The 20,378-nt window shown below is 41.8% G+C and overlaps 1 protein-coding gene across 30 annotated transcripts in view; it reads right to left on the bottom strand.

Moving 5' to 3' along the window:
• Positions 1 to 20,378, bottom strand: part of kif1aa (kinesin family member 1Aa) — a 326,170-nt gene that overhangs the window by 120,897 nt on the left and 184,895 nt on the right. For 22 of the 30 annotated variants that reach the window (XM_072573040.1, XM_072573019.1, XM_072573015.1 and 19 more), the window contains 4 exons: positions 19,478 to 19,689; positions 17,466 to 17,545; positions 16,219 to 16,294; positions 2,915 to 2,994 (listed from right to left, as the gene is read on the bottom strand). In XM_072573040.1, the coding sequence (XP_072429141.1) occupies positions 2,915 to 2,994; positions 16,219 to 16,294; positions 17,466 to 17,545; positions 19,478 to 19,689 (448 nt within the window). The remainder of the gene's footprint in view (positions 1 to 2,914; positions 2,995 to 16,218; positions 16,295 to 17,465; positions 17,546 to 19,477; positions 19,690 to 20,378) is intronic. The other 8 variants (XM_072573022.1, XM_072573037.1, XM_072573035.1 and 5 more) reach the window with 1 other exon arrangement.

Here is a 20,378-nt window from a genome sequence, read left to right on the forward strand (position 1 = left end):
ATTAACACTTCACCATCATTACTAAAAATGGATTAATTTGCGACTAATGGATGGCACTCAGGTTACAGGCCATACAAGAAAATCCTTTGGTCTTCAAGAATTAAAGATTAATTGCCACGATGCAGAAAGCTTGGAAAATAGAGTGGCATTAAAAGATTTTGCAATTTTTTTTTTCAATTTGAGTACTTCAGTTTATTAATCAGAAAAATGTTTGAGATGGAATGCATTCAGAGTTGGCAACCCTCGATATTACTATTTGTGATTGCGGAAAACAAGTAATTCATTTTATATGAAGAGCTTTGAGAAAGCACTATATAAATGCAAATCATCAAAATAATGAAGGGTGAAGGTATGGTTGAACTAAACCAAAGTATACCCAAAACAATTTTGATTACATGATTGAAGAGAGGTGTAATTCCAACCGAAAATTCAGTTGGTATATGATTGAAGTTCCTGTTTAAATCTGTTGGGCCAGATCTTAAAACTCAAAAGTCCTGCAAACTATTTTCCAAGATAAAGAAAGGAGCTGTTCTGTTCAAATAAAAAAAAATTGAAAGCCTCAGAGAAGGGACCATGTGGTTGAAACAACCGAAAAAATGAAATATCAACTTCAATTTCCAAGAAGCAATTTGGACGAAGCTGTCAGACTAGGAAAATAAACACTGGATTATTTAGAAGCAATTTACAAAGAGTTATTGCATATTACTGTGGGGGCTTGGAGTAAGATGGAAGACAGCCAACTGTACAGACTTAATCATATTTATGGACTGTTATTAATATACCTGGTTAGCTTTTGTAAAATAAATGAACTTGATGTTTTAACCTTCAGATGGGATGTAATGTTACATTACTCTTCCAGGTTCGCAGTAATACATTACATAGACTTGTTCAGCACCTGAAATTAATTAAGGGGCACCATTTGTCGATTCTTCTTCAGGTATGTCACTAAATGAGTAGCAAGCTCTCTAGACAAGATAAACACTCTCAACGATGTTGGCAATAATCCAAACATATTAAGACTTGGTGTCAGCTATCTGGTTTTATAAATTGAGTCATCAGTATTGGAGCCCCATTCACAATAACATTGCTGAGTCCTGAGCATTTTAAATTGCTTCATAACACACTGCACGTTATTGCTTCTGCAGGCACAGAAGAGATGATGTGAACTTCACTGTGGATGCTGTTTCCTGGTCCCTTGGGCTTCTATGGGAATGAAGCTCAGAAATATTGGCAAGTAAGAAGCTAATATAATCTCTAGCAAGGAAGTTAGAAATGAAGTAAAGAGGTAATACAAAATCTGTTTACCAAAGTTATGTAATACAGAGATTACTACATGGAAAAAGGTCGAAGGGGACAACTCATATTGGTCTTGAAATGTTAACCCTGTTTCTCTGTCCACAGATGTTGCCTGTCCTGCTGAGTTGTGCCAGCACTTTCTGTTTTATTTCAGATCCATAACTTCTGCAGTATTTTGCTTTTATTTAAGGAAATAGGTTATTTAACTTGTCATGACCACACATCAGAAACTCAAATTACTATGGACATATTTAACTTATAATTCTAAAATGTGTTTTTGAAAAGGCAGCTATTACAACAAAATATGACTGCTTGGAGAGAGACTGACACAACATAAACCCAAAACTTCAAATAGATTGTGATCTCTTGATACTACAAACATACTGAGGGGTTGATGATATCCTGTGGAGCACATCCCAAACTGCGGACTCATTTTGGGTGTTTCCTTTGAAGAGTATACAATGATAGGGGCTAAAATTCCAACTGTACTAGGGTAGACATGTGGAACTGATACTTTCATGCCTGAGTTTAAACATTGGTGTGCTGTGATTGGCATAGTGGAGGAACTAGCCTCAAGTTACCCCTGTGTTGCAGGTAAAGAATATCTCACTCCAGATGCTGCAAGCCTGACAAAAGGTTACCCCAAATGGTATTCAATCATAGTTAAAAAGAATCAAAACTACAGAATCTTAACAAATCTAGAAAACCAAGAGTCATGAAATCAACTGTTCATCTACCAATGTCAGTGCGACTGGAACTTTTACTGCAATGGTGGCAATGTTCAACTATTTACTCTTTCTTTGCAAGTAATTCAAAACCTGATCAATATCTCTGCTTTAAACTTTAATCTTTTTGGACAGACTTTACTGTGTATATGTGATTGATAATTAATAAACTCACTCTTTATTCATTCAAGAAAATCCCCTGGTCAAATTGGGCTCTTTTTAAAGCATAAGTTCATTTGGTCTGGGAGAAAGGTATTCTGTTCAAAATGAACCTTGTTGCTACCTACCATGTATGAATAAAGAAGGCAGGTGGTCCATCTCTCCTCACCTCGGAGCTTAATGATTGGGGTATCTTGTCTAGAACCATAAAAAAATTCAGGAACGTCTCCCAGGGTCTGATTGTAACAAGCAGATGTTGGTTTATCCTCCATATCAACAACTGCCCATGTGCCCATTCTGGTTCAATATTTCGTTATTTTCCTAATTATTTCAATATCATTGCCATCCATCATTAAATCTGCTTGTGCATTCAGCAGCCTCACAGTGTGTCTATCTGAACAAGTTATATCTGCTCCTTATTACATTTTACCCGTGAGCTGTGTTCATTGATCTACACCTCGTGACTACTTGAATCGGTTATGCCCCACAAACTCTACAGATTGGGTCATATATTTTTTGATCAAATTTCATTTCTTTTGTGCTTTCTTTGAATATCTAGAAATTCTGAATTTGATTTTGAGAACAAAGCTGATTCATTAACTTCTGTTAGAAGACAGCAAATCAGTCGCTGCTGTTTCAGACAACCTGAATGTTAGGTTTTGATTAGACACCCATCAATATCATGAGCAAGCCTCAGCTGTAATAGTCTGAACCAAACTGATGTGGATTTGTACCTGGTGGTCCCATCCTTGATGTAGTATAAGAGGCATTCAGACATCAGTGGATCCTCATTCAAATTCACCAGATGAGGAGTCTATAAGGGAAATTCATACATTGTTACAGAAAGCAATTGTCGTAGGGCCAATACATACTGTGTTCGGTTTGTCAAACTGCTTGACTGATTTGTAACCATGGGATCACACAGCTTACCTTCAACAAAATACTGCAAAGAGTGAAGTCTTTGGCTTAGAGCCCCATCACAAACTCCATTTTCTGACCAACATTTCCAATGCGATAACATTCTTGCAGAGTCAGGTTTTCCCAGTAATTTGGGAAATAAATGACAACCACTTCAATCGAGACCTTTCTAAGGGACTGTAGCAGAACCTCACAGAACCATACAAACCCTTTCATGGTCTACTCCAACATAAGATAAGAAATAGGCACAGGAGTAGTCCCATCAGCCCCTTGATCTAGTTCTCCATTTAATGAGTTCACAGCTGATCCTCTACTTCAACATCTTATGCCTACACGATCCTAATGTTCCAATATGTAGAGATCTATTTGATTGCAGTCTTGAACATACTCCACAACCCTCTGTGATAGAGAATTCCAAAGATTCACAACATTCTGACTTAAGAGATTGTTCCCGATTTCAGTTCCAAATAGCCTGCCCTTTATTCTGAGAGTGAGGCTTACAGTCTGAGACCACCTCAGGCAAGGGAAACAATCTTCCTGCATGCATCTGGTTGAGCCCTGAATTCTGTACATTTGAATAATAGCACCTCCCATTTTTCTGAACTCCAAAGAATATTGGTTCCAACTATTTAATGCTTCCTCACAGGATTACCCTGCCATTTCAAGAACTATTTGATGAAGTTACATTACACTACTTTTCTGCTGACTAGATCTGTACATAGGTAAGGAGGCCAAATCTACACAAAACAGTTCAGATGTTTTCTCACCAAGGCTTGTATTTGTGTACTCAAACCCTTTCGTGATAAGACAAAAATTCCATTCGCCTTTTTAGTTGCTTGCTGTATCTGCATGCTAACTTTTCATGACTGATGAATAAAAACAGCCAAGTTTCTTTGACATTTCACACTTCTCAACCTCTCACCATCAATTCTTTGGCCAGCGATAACTCCTAGTAGAGCTCACTCTTTGCATGTAAGTTGTGATGACTATAGGCCTCACTCTGTAATTAGCAAAAAATGTCAATTAGCTCCACTCCCCTAAGATTGGTTTCTGTTTCGTATTTGAAAACCTACCTGCAATTATATTTTTACCCAATCCCTGCCAGTTTGCCAAGGATTCTTCTGTTAACCTTCAACTCTCTAACTATTCCACTTGCAGTCATTTTTTTTTCACTAAATATTGCCATTACAGTGTAATCAATGGGAAGAATTAATGAACTATAACATTGCATGAGATGATAATCTTGTGTTATTTAAAGGATTGTCTTCCATGACAATGTCATGTGTAGAAAGATGGATATTACCGATTCATCTGAGCAGGCTGATGGGACTAGTTTAGTTTGGGACTATGGTTGGCAAGGACAAGTTGGACCAAAGCTATCTGTTTCTGTGCTGTATGACACTATGAATGAGTGTTTATAAAAGAAAATGCAAAAATAATGTTTGGTTAGTTCAAAGCAAAGGCAGCAGTCAGAAAGATGCCTGCACCAAGAATTGAGTGATGCTTCAAAAGTGGCTAAACCAAGTGAGAGAGCTATCCCTGAGTCAGTACATTGTACTTGACCTCTGAGTAAAGACATTGTCTATTGTTATCTGTAAACAGCTCATACCTACATGGTATAACCACCAAAATTATGGTCACAGAAGCCCTCTTGAAGAAGGAAACCCAATGTTGAGATCCGCTTCAAGATACAGATTCACAAGCAGGACCTTTTGAAGAAAGAAAATTAGGATCTAATTGTGGAGAGCTCCAGATATTGACAGAATCACTTATTTAGGAGCTTTGACTAGCATTTGGCAAGCACTGAATTGGTTTGGAGGTATTTTCAGGACAAGTATGCATTCACCTGCCTACTGCCCTTGCCATGATTCTGAGAGTGCAAATTAATACCAGGTAGCCTCATTCAAACCAAAGAAAATGATTAATCAGTGCGAAGCTAATTAATCATTGGGGGTCCAAACACAACACACATGAGGCAGCCAGGGAAATAAGGTAACTTATCTTCACATATCCTGACACCTTAGATGATACACAATTATACCTCTGAGGGCATATGCTCACAGAGATGAGGCCAGCAGGCTATGCAATACTAACATTCACATCAATGTCCTTACAAAATAAAGGATTTATTCTTATTGAGCATGTTATTACAATCCTGGTGATGGACCGGCACCATTTACATGACCATTCATCATATATATATATATATATATATATTAATATGATAGCACATGAAGGATTGTGTGACTTCATCACAGATGTGAGGTTGTAAACAAGCTTCCCCTGTCCTTCAAATTTCAACCTTTTTCCTAAATAAGACGACTGTTGGGAGTCCATTTCATTTCCCATTTATTTCTCAATCACCCTTTGAAGACACATCGCTTTAGTTGTTTAAAGAACCACAGGGAAGGAGCAGAGAATGTTTTCTCACACCATGCATTATGACGGTCTGCAAAGCCCAGTTTGATTCAACTGTAACTTTCAAAAGAGAATTGGATAAAAACTTGAGAATAAAATAAATGGCAGGCCTATGAGGAAGGAGCAGGGGGAGTGGGACTAATTGGGTGGCGTGTTCATTGGCACAGTCATGATGGGTCAAATGGCCTCTTGCTTTCCTCTAATAATCAATGGTACTATTCAATAATTCTACTTTCATGGGTGCCACCCATTCCTCCAAGCAGCTATTCTTTAAACAAAGCCCTAGTCAGCCAATTGACCATGGTGTTTGAGTATCACAGCTTGGTGTGATCTTACTTTAATCCAGCCACAACACAGATGATGATGAACAGAATTTGGAACTGCTAATCGTATTGGTTGCCTAGTTCAGATATAGAGTTAAATTGGTAGCTGTCCTATTGCTGTTTTGGCACAGTGGCTCAGTGGTTAGCACAGTGCCCAAGCCCCAGGTTCAATTCCAGCTTTGGGCCACTGTCTGTGTGGAGTTTGCACATTCTCCTCCAGGTGCTCTGGTTTCCTCTCACAGTCCAGGTTAGGTGGATTGACCATGCTAAATTGCCCATAGTGCTCAGGGATGTGCAGGCTAGGTGGGTTTTCTATGGGAAAAGGTTACAGAGATAGAGTATCAAGATGGATCTGGGTGGGATGCTGTTTCGAGGGCGAGTGTGGACTCAATGGGCCGAATAGCCTGTTTCTGTATTGAAGGGATTCTATGAAAATCTATGGTTCATTCAGGAAGAACAAAAGGAATTTGTTAAATGCTGGAACAGAGAACTGCTGGAAAGATGCAGATATTGCATCAAGGAATACATTGGCCTAGAGTGTAGATTGTTCGAAGTATAGTGATTCTGGAGCTTTATTTGTTCTACCTTTAGGGCAATCTAAGAAAAAAATAAAACTTGGAGAAATGTTTCCCAGAAGATGAAATGAGCAGCGTGTACACAAACGTTGGAGCTGATAGGTTCAGGTGGACAAAGCAACCTTTCTGAATCTCGTGATCATATTTAGATTACAACGGAGCGAAGTAGATGAAGTGGGAAATGGAAGAGGCATTGAATGGATGACTGGGAAAGAGTGGGAGTGAAGGAACAATGGAGGTGGCAGGAGCAGAGAACAGATGGAATGGTATTGATGATTAAAAGGAGGAAGAGAATGAGGAAGAATAAGATGAAACAGAGACAAGTAGAAAGATATCAGAAAAGGAGAAGATAGGGGATGGAGTGGTGGAAATGAGGATGAGAGATCTAAAAATCCTTCCCAATACACAACCTGAAATTTATATCATTTTCATTGCTCTAGTGACACATGAAGAAACATTACTGTAAAACTGCAAAGTTGGTAAATTAATCAGAAACAATGGAGTTGCGGATTCTATTTAACAAGCAAGCTAGCAAATCACATCAGAGGGAAATACAGCACTATTCACACACATTAGGTCACCCAGAACAAACCTCTTTGGGAGAAAATGCCCCCAGAGATTCCAGCAACATCTGTGCAGCTCTTCTGTTGACAATCTAACGGGAGTGAAATATTAGCGGATATGCAGCAAGGGAGAAGGGGGGGAGTTAAAGCAATGGAATCGGGGGAGAGGAAAGTCCAAAACAAGGAAGGGAGACAGCAAAATAAAAGCAGAATAACAAATTACATTGGTTATTACATTATAGAGCAGCAACCATTGGACAACAGATGCAGGAAACTAGACAATGGTAGCCAAAAGATGCATTTTCTTGACACCCAGACAGACAGACAGACAGACACACACACACACACACACACACACACACACACACAACAGTAAGCTACATTCAGCTTTAGAAACTGCACATTACACTGATATATACACTGATGAAAGTGTTTGTGGTTGGATGGATCTTCATCTCATGAAACTAAAGACACTTTACTCAGTACGACAGGCAGTGATAGCACAACAGCCATGCCTGTACAACAAACCAACTTATTCACTGCTGCAGGCAGAAGGGTCTCTGTTTCTCCTGGGTTACAAAAATAGCTGACAGAGACAATGGAAAGAAAACATGTCTCCTATTCATTGGCCCTTCTAATGGTTTTCCCACAAAAAAATCATAAGCACTTTTGAGGTAAAACAGCTTGGAAGTTTAAATGTTTATGACGAATCTCGTCCTGATGCTCAGCATCAATTTTAACATTATTTCATTGCATTGTACCCTATGGGGAAAAAATTGTTGAGATTGTGTGGGGGATACATGGATCTTACAAATTTGCAAAGGAATTATTGAGTTTTTTTGTGCATCTTGTTGGTAGCACTCATCTCTTCAGCAGAAGGTCAAGCCCCACTTTGTGTTTTCAGCATATAATCTGACATTTTAGTAGGGGGAATGCAGAGAGCTCAGTTGGAGGCAATGTCCTTAAAATAAGAAGGCAAACTAAGATATGGGTTGGAATTTCCCCAGCAAAATGGGAATCATTTGTCAGGCCATTTCTTGATGCTAAGGAGTGAGAACCTCCCAAGAGACTTTGTTCTCCAGGAGGTGGTTTCAGAAGGAGGCCCAAGGTTGCAATGAGGTGTGGGATGTAAGTTGGGCTGTTTGGTTTGTTTGTTTTGACTTTGCTCAGATATCAGCTAAAGTGCTTAAGCTCGACTCCTCACTGTACTCAATGTCAACTCAAAATGCCATGCCCACTCCAAGCCTCCTCATACCCTTCTTAAATCCCCTCATTTCCCCATGACTCTCTGTGCTTCCTCTTACTCTTCCAAGCCACAGTGTCCCCCCTTTCATCCCATACCCCTTCAAACCCTCACCATTATCCCCATGTCACTTCCATGTTCTCACGCAACCTGCATACCCACACTTCCAGTATCTAGCATGGACAAAATCAACAAAGCATACACTAATGCTGATACATCTTGAAACTGAAAAAGTAAGCCAACAGATTATGAAAAAAGTTTTACCACCTCATAAAAGTGGCAACCAAACACTGCCATTCAAATTATTAATGAAAACACCTTGTGAGTTGTAGAGTCACAGAGGTATACAACACGGAAAAAGACCCGTCAGTCCAACTCGGCAATGTCAACCAGATATCCTAAATTACCAGCACTTGGCCCACATCCCTCTAACCCCTTCCTGTTCATATACCCATCCAGATGCCTTTTAAATGTTGTAATTATACCAGCCTCCACCACTTCCTATGGCAGCTCATTCCATACACGCACCACCCTCTGTGTGAAAAGGTTGCTCCTTAGGTCCCTTTTATCTCTTTCCCCTCTCATTTTAAACTTCCCCACCTTGTGGAAAAGGTCTATTTATCCTATCCATGTCTCTCATAATTTTATAAACCTCCAAAAGGCCACCCCTCAACCTTTGACGCTCCAGGGAAAATAACCCCAGCCTATTCATCCTGTCCCTAGAGCTCAAAACCCCCAACCCTGGCAACATCTTTGTAAATCCTTTTTGAACTCTTTTAAATTTCACAACATCCTTCCTATAGCAGTGAGACGAGAACTGCACACAGTATTCCAAAAGTGATCTTACCAATGTCCTCTACAGCTGCAATATGATCTCCCAACTCCTGTACTCAATACTCTGACCAATAAAGAAAAATATACCCAATGCCTTCTTCAATATCTTATTTACCTGCGACTCTACTTTCGAGGAAATGTAAACCTGCACTCCAAGGTCTCTTTGTTGAGGAAAACACCCCAGGACCTTACCATTAAGTGTATAAGTCCTGCTCTGATTTGCCTTTCCAAAATGCAGCATCTCGCATTTATCAAAGTTAAACTCTATCTGCCACTCCTCGATCCATTGGCCTCCTCGATCTGATCAAGATACCATTGTACTCTGAGGTAACCTTCTTTGCTGTCCACTACATCTCCAATTTTGGTGTTGTCTGCAAACTTACTAACTATACTTCCTCTGTTCACATCCAAATCATATATATATATTTGACGAAAAGCAGTGGACCCAGCACTGACCCTTGCGGCATACTACTGGTCACAAGGCCTCCGGTCTGAAAAGCCACACCTTCTATTGTCTAACTTTATTACCAGTTCTGTATCCAAATGGTTAGTTCCCCCCGTATTCCATGTGATCTAATCTTGCTAACTAGTCTATCATGGGGGACCTCATTGAACGCCTTACTGAAGTCCACCACTCTGCCTTTATCAATCCTCTTTGTTACTTCATCAAAAAAGCTCAATCAAGTTAGTGAGACATGATTTTCCACGCATAAAGCTGTGTTGACTATCCCTAATGAGTCCTTGCTTTTCTAAATACCTGTCCCTCAGTATTCCCTCCAATAACTTGCCCACCACTGATGTCAGGCTCACCGATATATAGTTCCCTGTCTTTTCCTTACCATCTTTCTTAAATAGTGGCACCACGTTAGCCAACGTCCAGTCTTCCGGCACCTCACCTGTGACTATTGATGAAACTTTATGCATTTTAAGATGTCCAGTACCTCCTCCTCTGTAATATGGACATTTTTCAAGATGTCACTGTTTATTTCCCTATATGCTATATCTTCCATATCCTTCTCCACAATAAACACTGATGTGAAAATATTTGTTTAGAATCTCCCCTGTCTCCTGCGGTTCCACACAGAGGCTGCCTTGCTGATCCTTGAGGGGTCCTATTCTCTCCCTAGTTACCCTTTCGTCCTTAATGTATTTGTAAAATCCATCTGGATTCTCCTTAACCCTGTTTGCCAAAACTATCTTATGTCTCCTTCTTGCCGTCCTGATTTCTCTCTTAAGTGTACTCCGACTGCCTTTATACTCTTCTGAGGATTCATTTGATCTCTCCTCTCTATACCTGATATATGCCTCCTTCTTTTTCTTGATCAAAACCACAATTTCTTTACTCATCCAGCATTCCCTACAGCTACCAGCCTTGCCTTTCACCCTTACAGGAACATACTGTATCTGGACACTCATTATCTCATTTTTGATGGCTTCCCATTTACCAGCCGCCCCTTTACCTGCAAATAGATGCCCCCAATCAACTTTTGGAAGTTTAGATTAGATTAGTTTAGATTAGATTACTTACAGTGTGGAAACAGGCCCTTCGGCCCGCCATAGTGTTAAAGGTTTAGATGGAGAGGAATTTCTTAAGGGTGTACAAGACAATTTTCTGATTCAGTATGTGGATGTACCTACTAGAGAATGTGCAAAACTTGACCAACTCTTGGAAAATAAGGCAGGGCACGTGACTGAGGTGTCAGTGGGGGTGCACTTTGGGGCCAGCGACCATAATTCTATTCGTATTAAAATAGTGATGGAAAAGGATAGACCAGATCTAAAAGTTGAAGTTCTAAACTGGAGAAAGGCCAATTTTGACGGTATTAGGCAAGAACTTTCGAAAGCTGATTGGAGGCAAATGTTCACAGGTAAAGGGACGGCTGGAAAATGGGACGCCTTCAGAAATGAGATAACGAGAATCTAGAGAAAGTATATTCCTATCAGGGTGAAAGGGAAGGCTGGTAGATATAGGGAATGCTGGGTGACTAAAGAAATTGAGGGTTTGGTTAAGAAAAAGAAGGAAGCATATGTCAGGTACAGACAGGATAGATCGAGTGAACCCTTAGAAGAGTATAAAGAAAGTAGGAGTATACTTAAGAGGGAAATCAGGAGAGAAAACGAGGACATGAGATAGCTTTGGCAAATTGAATTAAGGAGAATCCAAAGGGTTTTTACAAATATATTAAGGACAAAAGGGTAACTAGGGAGAGAATAGGGCCCCTCAAAGATCAGCAAGGCGGCCTTTGTGTGAAGCCACAGAAAATGGGGGAGATACTAAATGAATATTTTGCATCAGTATTTACTGTGGAAAAGGATATGGAAGATATAGACTGTGGGGAAATAGAAGGTGACATCTTGCAAATTGTCCAGATTACAGAGGAGGAAGTGCTGGATGTCTTGAAACGGTTAAAGGTGAATAAATCCCCAGGACCTGATCAGGTGTACCTAAGAACGCTGTGGGAAGCTAGGGAAGTGATTGCTGGGCCTCTTGCTGAGATATTTGTATCATCGATAGTTACAGGTGAAGTGCCGGATGACAGGAGGTTGGCAAACGTGGTGCCACTGTTTACGAAGGGTGGTAAGGATAAGCCAGGGAACTATAGACCGGCGAGCCTGACCTCGGTGGTGGGCAAGTTGTTGGAGGGAATCCTGAGGGACAGGATGTACATGTATTTGGAAAGGCAAGGAATGATTCGGGACAGTCAACATGGCTTTGTGCTTGGGAAATCATGTCTCACAAACCTGATTGAGTTTTTTGATGAAGTAACATAGAAGATTGATGAGGGCAGAGCAGTAGATGTGATCTATATGGACTTCAGTAAGGCATTCGACAAGGTTCCCCATGGGAGACTGACTAGCAAGGTTAGATCTCATGGAATACAGGGAGAACTAGCCATTTGGATACAGAACTGGCTCAAAGGTAGAAGGCAGAGGGTGGTGGCGGATGGTTGTTTTTCAGACTGGAGGCCTGTGACCAGTGGAGTGCCACAAGAATTGGTGCTGGGCCCTCTACTTTTTGTCATTTACATAAATGATTTGGATGCGAGCATAAGAGGTACAGTTAGTAAGTTTGCAGATAACATCAAAATTGGAGGTGTAGTGGACAGCGAAGAGGGTTATCTCAGATTACAACAGGTCTTGACCAGATGGGCCAATGGGCTGAGAAGTGGCAGATGGAGTTTAATTCAGATAAATGCGAGGTGCTGCATTTTGGAAAAGCAAATCTTAGCAGGACTTATACACTTAATGGTAAGGTCCTAGGGAGTATTGTTGAACAAAGAGACCTTGGAGTGCAGGTTCATAGTTCCTTGAAAGTGGAGTCACAGGTAGATAGGATAGTGAAGAAGGCGTTTGGTATGCTTTCCTTTATTGGTCAGAGTATTGAGTACAGGAGTTGGGAGGTCATTTGCGGCTGTACAGGACATTGGTTAGGCCTCTGTTGGAATATTGCGTGCAATTCTGGTCTCCTTCCTATTGGAAAGATGTTGTGAAACTTGAAAGGGTTCAGAAAAGATTTACAAGGATGTTGCCAGAGTTGGAGGATCTGAGCTACAAGGAGAGGCTGAACAGGCTGGGGCTGATTTCCCTGGAGCATCGGAGGCTGAGGGGTGACGTTATAGAGGTTTACAAAATTATGAGGGGCATGGATAGGATAAATAGGCAAAGTCTTTCTCCCTGGGGTTGGGGAGTCCAGAACTAGAGGGCATAGGTTTAGGGTGAGAGGGGAAAGATATAAAAGAGACCTAAGGGGCAACTTTTTCACACAGAGGGTGGTACGTGTATGGAATGAGCTGCCAGAGGATATGGTGGAGGCTGGTACAATTGCAACACTTAAAAGGCATTTGGATGGGTATATAAATAGGAAGGGTTTGGAGGGATATGGGCCGGGTTCTGGTAGGTGGGACTAGATTGGGTTGGGATATCTGGTCGGCATGGACGGGTTGGACCAAAGAGTCTGTTTCCATGCTGTACATCTCTATGACTCTATGACTCTAAGTCCACACCGACCCACCGAAGCGCAACCCACCCAGACTCATTCCCCTACATTTACCCCTTCACCTAACACTACAGGCAATTTAGCATGGCCAATTCACCTAACCTGCACATTTTTGGATTGTGGGATGAAACCGGAGCACCCAGAGGAAACCCACACAGACATGGGTCTTGCCTAAAACCGAAAAAATTGGTGCTCCACCAATTTAGAACTTCAACTTTTAAAACCAGTCTATCCTTTTCATCACTATTTTAATACTAATAGAATTATGGTCGCTGGCCCCAGAGTGCTCCCCCACGGACACCTCAGTCACCTACCCTGCCTTACTTCCCAAGAGTAGGTCAAGTTTTGCACCTTCTCTAGTAGGTAACATTTTCTTGTACACACTTGTCAAATTCCTTTCCATCTCTGGCAGTCCCAGTCTATGTTTGCAAAGTTAAAATCCCCTAACATAACCTCCCTTTTGGTTTTACAGGTAATTGAGATCTCTTTACTAATTTGTCTCTCAACTCCTGCCGACTATTGAGGGATCTATCAGATAATTCCAGTCAGGTGATCATTCTTTTCTTATTTCTCCCAAGTAACTTCTCTGGACATATTCCCAGGAATATCTTCCCTAACTACAGCTGTAATTTTGTTCTCGTCAAAAACGCCACTCGCCCTCCTTTCTTGTTCCCCTTTCTATCCTTTCTGTCGCATCGATACCCTGGAATGTTAAGCTGCCAGTCCTGCCCATCCCTGAGCCATGTTTCTGTAGTTACTATAATATCCCTGTCCCATGTTCCCAACCATGCCTTGTGTTCATCTTCCTTCCCTGTTAGGCCTCTTGCATTGAAATAAATGCAATTTATCAATCCTACCTTGCCACCTAGGTAAATAGTGCAGTGAAGAATGCATATGGTTTACTGGCTTTTATTGGTAGAGGAATTGAGTTCCGGAGTCCTGAGGTCATGTTGCAGTTGTATAAGACTCTGGTGCGGCCGCATCTGGAGTATTGTGTGCAGTTTTGGTCGCCATACTATAGGAAGGATGTGGAGGCACTGGAACAGGTGCAGAGGAGGTTTACCAGGATGTTGCCTGGTATGGTAGGAAAATTGTATGAGGAAAGGCTGAGGCACTTGGGGCTGTTTTCATTGGAGAAAAGAAGATTTAGGGGTGACTTAATAGAGGTGTACAAGATGATTAGGGGTTGAGATAGGGTTGACCATGAGAACCTTTTTCCACGTATGGAGTCAGCTATTACGAGGGGGCATAGCTTTAAATTAAGGGGTGGTAGGTATAGGACAGATGTTAGGGGTAGGTTCTTTACTCAGTGAGTCGTGAGTTCATGGAATGCCCTGCCAGTAGCAGTGGTGGACTCTCCCTCTTTATGGGCATATAAACGGGCATTGGATAGGTATATGGAGGATAGTGGGCTCGTGTAGGTTAGATGGGCTTGGATCGGCGTAACATCGAGGGCCAAAGGGCCTGTACTGCGCTGTATTTTTCTATGTTCTACCTCGATCTCTGCTTTGTTCCTTCTTATCCTGACTGCTGGACTTGCTCCTTTTCCCAAGTGTTCCATTCTCAGATTGATCTCTTTCCTCACTATCTCCCTGGGTCACACACCTCCCCCCACCCCACCGCCCCACTCCCCGCCCTCCCTCATCTCCACCTTACTAGTTATATCCTACAGAGCAGCTCTAGCAAATCTCTCTGCCAGTCTATTAGTTCCCTTTCAATTCAGGTACAATCCATCCTTCTTGTACAAGTCACTTCTACCCCAAAAGATATTCCAATGATCCAGAAATGTTAACCCCCCTCCCCTACAACAGCTCCCCAGCCATACATTCATTTGCTCCATCCTCATCTTCCTACCCTCACTAGCTCGTGGCACCAGGAGTAATCCATAAACCTTCAACGATCTCCTTTTTAAAGTTCTGCCTAACTTTCTATATTCTTTCCTCAGAATCTCATCCTTTTTCCTTCCTATGTTGTTAGTTCCAATGTATACCATAACCTCCTGCTGGTCCCTCTCCCTTTGAGAACATTCTGCACAGGATAGACACAGGATACTCCTGCACGACCAACTTCTCTCTCCTACCTTTCCAGGAGGTAACCAATCTATCTGACTGTATCCAGGGCTTTTCTCCCTTCCTAGGACTGCCATCCATCTTTAGTCTTCTAGTCATCTCCCAATCTTACCCAAATAAATAAACAAACATAAAAAACCTCCCAAAAGAAATAAGAATTTATTACAACGCGATTAAAGTATCAAACAAACATAGCGCACCCCTTTGCACCTGTTTTAACATTGCCTACAGGGGTGAATATGTTAGTTTGTCTCAGAATGTAGCCATATAAAATGGAGTCTGGCTATCTGTTCAATCTGCAGCTGTTGGTGTAGTTGCCGTGTTGTACCTGGGGCTATGGAGCAGAAATGAGAGAGAATGAAGGACCTGGAACAGGCACGATGATGTGAGGCATGAGCAAGAAAAGCTAGCTTTCAAAAGCTTCCTGATTCTACAGCAGACTTGCTCCGTATTTAACAAACTGATTTAAATGGCTAGTTCTGACAGTTTTCGGGAAGCCACCTGCCCCAGGGAAAAAACACGGGAAGGGAAATTTGCATTTCCAGCAGGGATTTAAATTGCGAACCCGATAGTCCCGGAAAGTGAGCCACATTGGCGAAAATGGCAGATGGCGGGAATGGCCTGACAACTTTGAAATTGTTGCCCCATGTGCCTCACCTTTCAGCCTCCTGAAGTGGGATTGCTTAGTGCAGGCTTTGTGGGTGGCGGGGGGCTGGTAAAAGTCAGCCCCCTTTTCACTCGAACAAATGTAGTTAACGAGGCACAGAGAAATTTCCACACGTTCTGACGAAATGCATTTGCTAACTAGAAACAGATTAACTGATTGTTCATCCCCTTGCTGCTATGTGGGATATTGCTTCGGATCTTGCTGTCACCATTCAATAAATAACAACAATAAATAAACTTCAAGAGAATGTACTGGTGCATGGGACCTTGGAATGTTTCTGAGGAATATAGAATGGTTAAACATAAATATAGGCTACTTTAATTTGCATATATTACTGGACATCTCTTCATCCAAGTTGCTGAACATTGTCATTCTTAATGGCCAGTTACTGCTGGTCTGACCCTCACGTGTTTCTATCTGACTGAACGTACCTTCTTAGGGGAGAAGACACCCAATGTACCACCATCTTCACGCATGGCCACGCCCATCTCTGCGAGGAGAGCCTCTCTGTAAGACAAATTCAAAATTATTGAGAACTTGCTGAAAGGGAAATAAGTTTGATCTGTCAATAGAATTTTGTGAATGATGGGAAGTCGGGATATGGGGGTAATGTTGAAGGGCGGTGTTGAGTTAGGTCAACTGCAATCTTGTTGAATGGTGGCAGGAAAACTTAAGTAGACCAGTCGCATTCTTATTTCTTAAGTTCGTATGTAATTTGAAAACATAAGACAGGAGGGGGCCATTTAGCCTTCAAGACCACCTACAGGAACTTAGAAACATAGGAAGAGTAATGAGCTGTGCAGTTCCTCATGCTTGTTCTACCATTCAGTTGGTTGATTCCAAGACTACAAAGGCCTTAATTTGTGTAGAGGCCTGCTTCACACCCATGGTTAATTCCTCCAGGGTATGATCTGTCAGGTGCAGTAGCTTGAACTAAAGCAAAAGAAACCTCCACTATTTCTTGTTCGCACTCAGGTTGAAGAATTGGACAAGGGTTGTGGCAACGTTTGAAGTTATTCCATTCAGGGTCTGGCTCACAGCAAATTATGAACATTTCAGTATTTTAGTGAACAAAAGTGCTGCAGTATGTCCTTATCTCCATAGCAATTGGCTTTCGAGAACTACTTTGAATTTAAGGCCTAGTAGAAAATATGGCTATGTTTGAGACAACAATTGCTCTGTGAACATGATCAACAAATAATGTGAGAATCTAATTGGGGACAGCACAGTGGCTCAGTGGTTAATACTGCTACTGCAGAGCGCCAGGGACCTGGGTTTGATTCCTGCCTCGGGTGACTGTCTGTGTGAAGTTTGCACTTTCTCCCCGTGTCTGTGTAGGTTTCCTCCGGGTACTCCAGTTTCATCCCACAATCTAAAGATGTGCAGGTCAGGTGAACTGGCTGTGCTAAATTGTCCACAGCGTCAGGAGCATTAGTCAGGGGTAAATAATCAGGGAGTTGAATGGTGCTAGGTGGGTTACTATAGGAGGCCAAAGGGCCTGGTTCTGCACTGTAGGGGATCTAATCTAACCAGGAGCACCTGGTCAATATTTCTGAAAATGTAAAGAATCAAAGGTCGCACAAGGAAGGTCTGGCTAGATTTGATTGAAACTTTTGAAGGTCATGTAAACCCACTGCTTGTTATGATAGATTCTGGGTAGAAATTAATCATGCTTCACCTTTCCATCCTTATGGCTTCTGTTCTACGTAGCTTTTCTTCCCAGGTTTCATTCAGCTCAGCAATTATCTTCTCTGTCTCCTATGGGCATAATGTAGAGGTATGAATACACATCAATGCTCACTTTTAAAATACCATTCTGAAAGAGGTGCTGTGTATTCCCTGAAAGATAGGTGCTTCAGCAACATTTTATATGTGACAATTCCAGTAAGATAGAATGGCTAATCCAACTAACACTTAGCATTGCTGCTATGAAACTCACTGATACATTTCATTCATACAAGGATGCCAGTTCAAAATATCCACATTATAGTAAGCTAGCAGATAGCCTAAATGAAGTCAACATGTGGTTTCCAGTTGAGCAATTCTATCCAGTTCATCAACGGAGGTTTAGCATTGCTATTGACAACTGAAGCGACTGCATCATTCAGCCAAATATATGCCAGAGCACCATAGCCAAGGCATTACCATGGAGATTTTTGCCCATGCGCAGTATGGCATTATGCCAACCAAGACACTGTCCTGGGCAGGCTGAAACCCAACTTTTAAACACCCAGTGCAAAACTTGCTAGAAGTTGTCACATAGAATATCATAGTGTGAAGGCACAAGGGATTTGCAGGTCCTTGTGCCAAAATCATAAAGAACTAGCATAGTTCAGTGGGTAACAGGGAAGGCAAATGGAATGTTGGCCTTGATTTCAAATGAATGGTGCACAAAAATAGGGAGTTTTTGCTAAACTATACAAAGTAGAACAGGCAGGAGGCTTGAAGAACACAACAAGCCAGGTAGCATCAGGAGGTGGAGAAGTCACCATTTTGGGTGTAAACCTTCTTCAGGACTTGGTGTGGTACTGTGGGGAGCTACAGATAAATGAGAGGGGTGTGGTAGGGTTTCAGATGGGGTGAGGGGCAGAGTGGAGAGGTAGTGATAGGTGAACACAGGTAGAGAGTACAGCCTTATAGGTCAATGGGAGGAATGAATCTGGTTGGAAGCTAGAAGGAAGGGTTGGTCAGAGAAATGGAAGGGAGAATGAGGCACTGGGAAGGGAAAGGAGGTTATTTGAAATTGGAGATGGGAAGGGAGGTTGTTTGAAATTGGAGAACTCAATGTTGAGTCCTGCGGGCTGTAGGCTGTAGAAGATGAGGTATTGGCGCTTGGAAGACTAAAGTTGGATTATGCTCAATTAGAAAGTATACAGTTTTGGGCTCCATCTCTAAGGAAAGATATAATGGTATTGGAGACAGTTTGGAGAAAGTTCACTAGGCTGCTACCAGGTATGGAGGACTATCTTATGAGGAGAGTTGGGCCTGGTCTCACTGGAATTTAGAAGAATGAGAGGTGAAACACCACAAGACTCACAGGAGATTTGACAGGCTAAATGTGGAAAAGTTCTTCTCCCTTATGGGAAGGTCTAGGGCCAGAGGGAAAAAAAATCTTAGAATAAGAAGGATCATCCATTTGAGAGAGAGAGAAGAGGAGGAATTTCTTTCTCAGAGGGTAGTGAATCTGTGGACTTCTCTAACACAGAGAGTTATTGATGCTGGGTAATTAAGTGTTTTCAAAGCTGAGATTGATTGATTAATCAGCCAAGGAATCAAAGGTTATGAGGAAAAGGCAGGAAAATGGAAGTGAAAGCATTAACAGATCAGCCTTGATCTCATTAACTGGTGGAGCAGACTCAGTGGGCTGATTGTTCCTTGGTTTTAGGGTATTAAGATGAGTAGGGATTAGTAATTGTTGAAGAACTTATCAAAGGCCCCGAGAAAGCAGCTTTTAAGGTGAGTTCATCATCCTTTTTTCCTCAATTATTGGTTACAGTAAAATACATAGGCTAGTGGCTCTAAGGTGTGCTGTCTTTGCATTTGAACTACTGACTGAATTGGAAAACTTCCAAATTTATTTCATTCTTTGTCACTTCTACAACCGTTCCAATGAACAATTTCATACATGTGTCATGAACACTGGCATTTCCCGTGAACCTTTTTTTGTTATCCCCCCCCCAGTGTGCTTACCTTTAGTCGCTCAATGGCTTCCTCACTGCCAGGGGCGATCATCAGCCGGTCATGCAGGCTGGACACTGACCCCGCACGGCTAGACAGAGCAGACAGGGACGGTGAGGGGCTCACTCCAGCCACCATTCCGGACACTGTGGAGAAATTGTCAGCTCGTTGATTGACAGCTGCTATTCTGCGATTACGGTTATTATTCTCTAAATCGTTCACGTCTATGGAAGGAAGCGGGAGGGGTCGGGGAGAAAGAGAGAAAGAAAAGGAAAGAAAGAAAAAATGAAAGTTGGGTAAAATGAACTAAAACGGGATGAGAAATATAAGTTAGAAAGCAGACAGACACCATGAACGTGTGTAAAATGGATCTGTGCTTGAGGGGAAGTCTGGTTGCTGATCCCCAAGCATGTGCCAACTGTTGGTGGGTTTTGATGGTTTCTGACAGTTTAGAATGGACACTCATTATTGCTCAAACTACTTCAAGAGAGAAAAGTATCAGAAGACAACTGTGATGCTAAGTCCCCATTCTAATCAACTGGGTGAACTTGTGAACGCTAAAATCTCCATTTACTTGGGGCTTTCTGCTGCTCTGTCTTTGCTCACTCCCACTGTGTGGTTTGCTGCCTGTTGTAATTTGGATATTTCCTAAGTTGGCTGTCCCATCCATTTCCCCACTGACCTCTGGCTATACTGTTACATATTGCAGAGTCCATGGGTAGCAGGTCATGGAGCTGACATCCCTGGACAGGAGACTCACTCACCCACGACTGGTTTAAGCTGCAAACTTCCCAACAACTTCGGAGGACCTGGCCAATTGGATCAATAGACATTGTGAGACAAGAGGGCTAATTCACGAGAAGTTATTTTGGGACAGTCACATAAACTTGGGTCACCAGTGGTCACAATTAAA

The sequence above is a fragment of the Chiloscyllium punctatum genome, chromosome 6 (assembly GCF_047496795.1).
Source record: "Chiloscyllium punctatum isolate Juve2018m chromosome 6, sChiPun1.3, whole genome shotgun sequence".
Classification (NCBI taxonomy): Eukaryota; Metazoa; Chordata; class Chondrichthyes; order Orectolobiformes; family Hemiscylliidae; genus Chiloscyllium; species Chiloscyllium punctatum.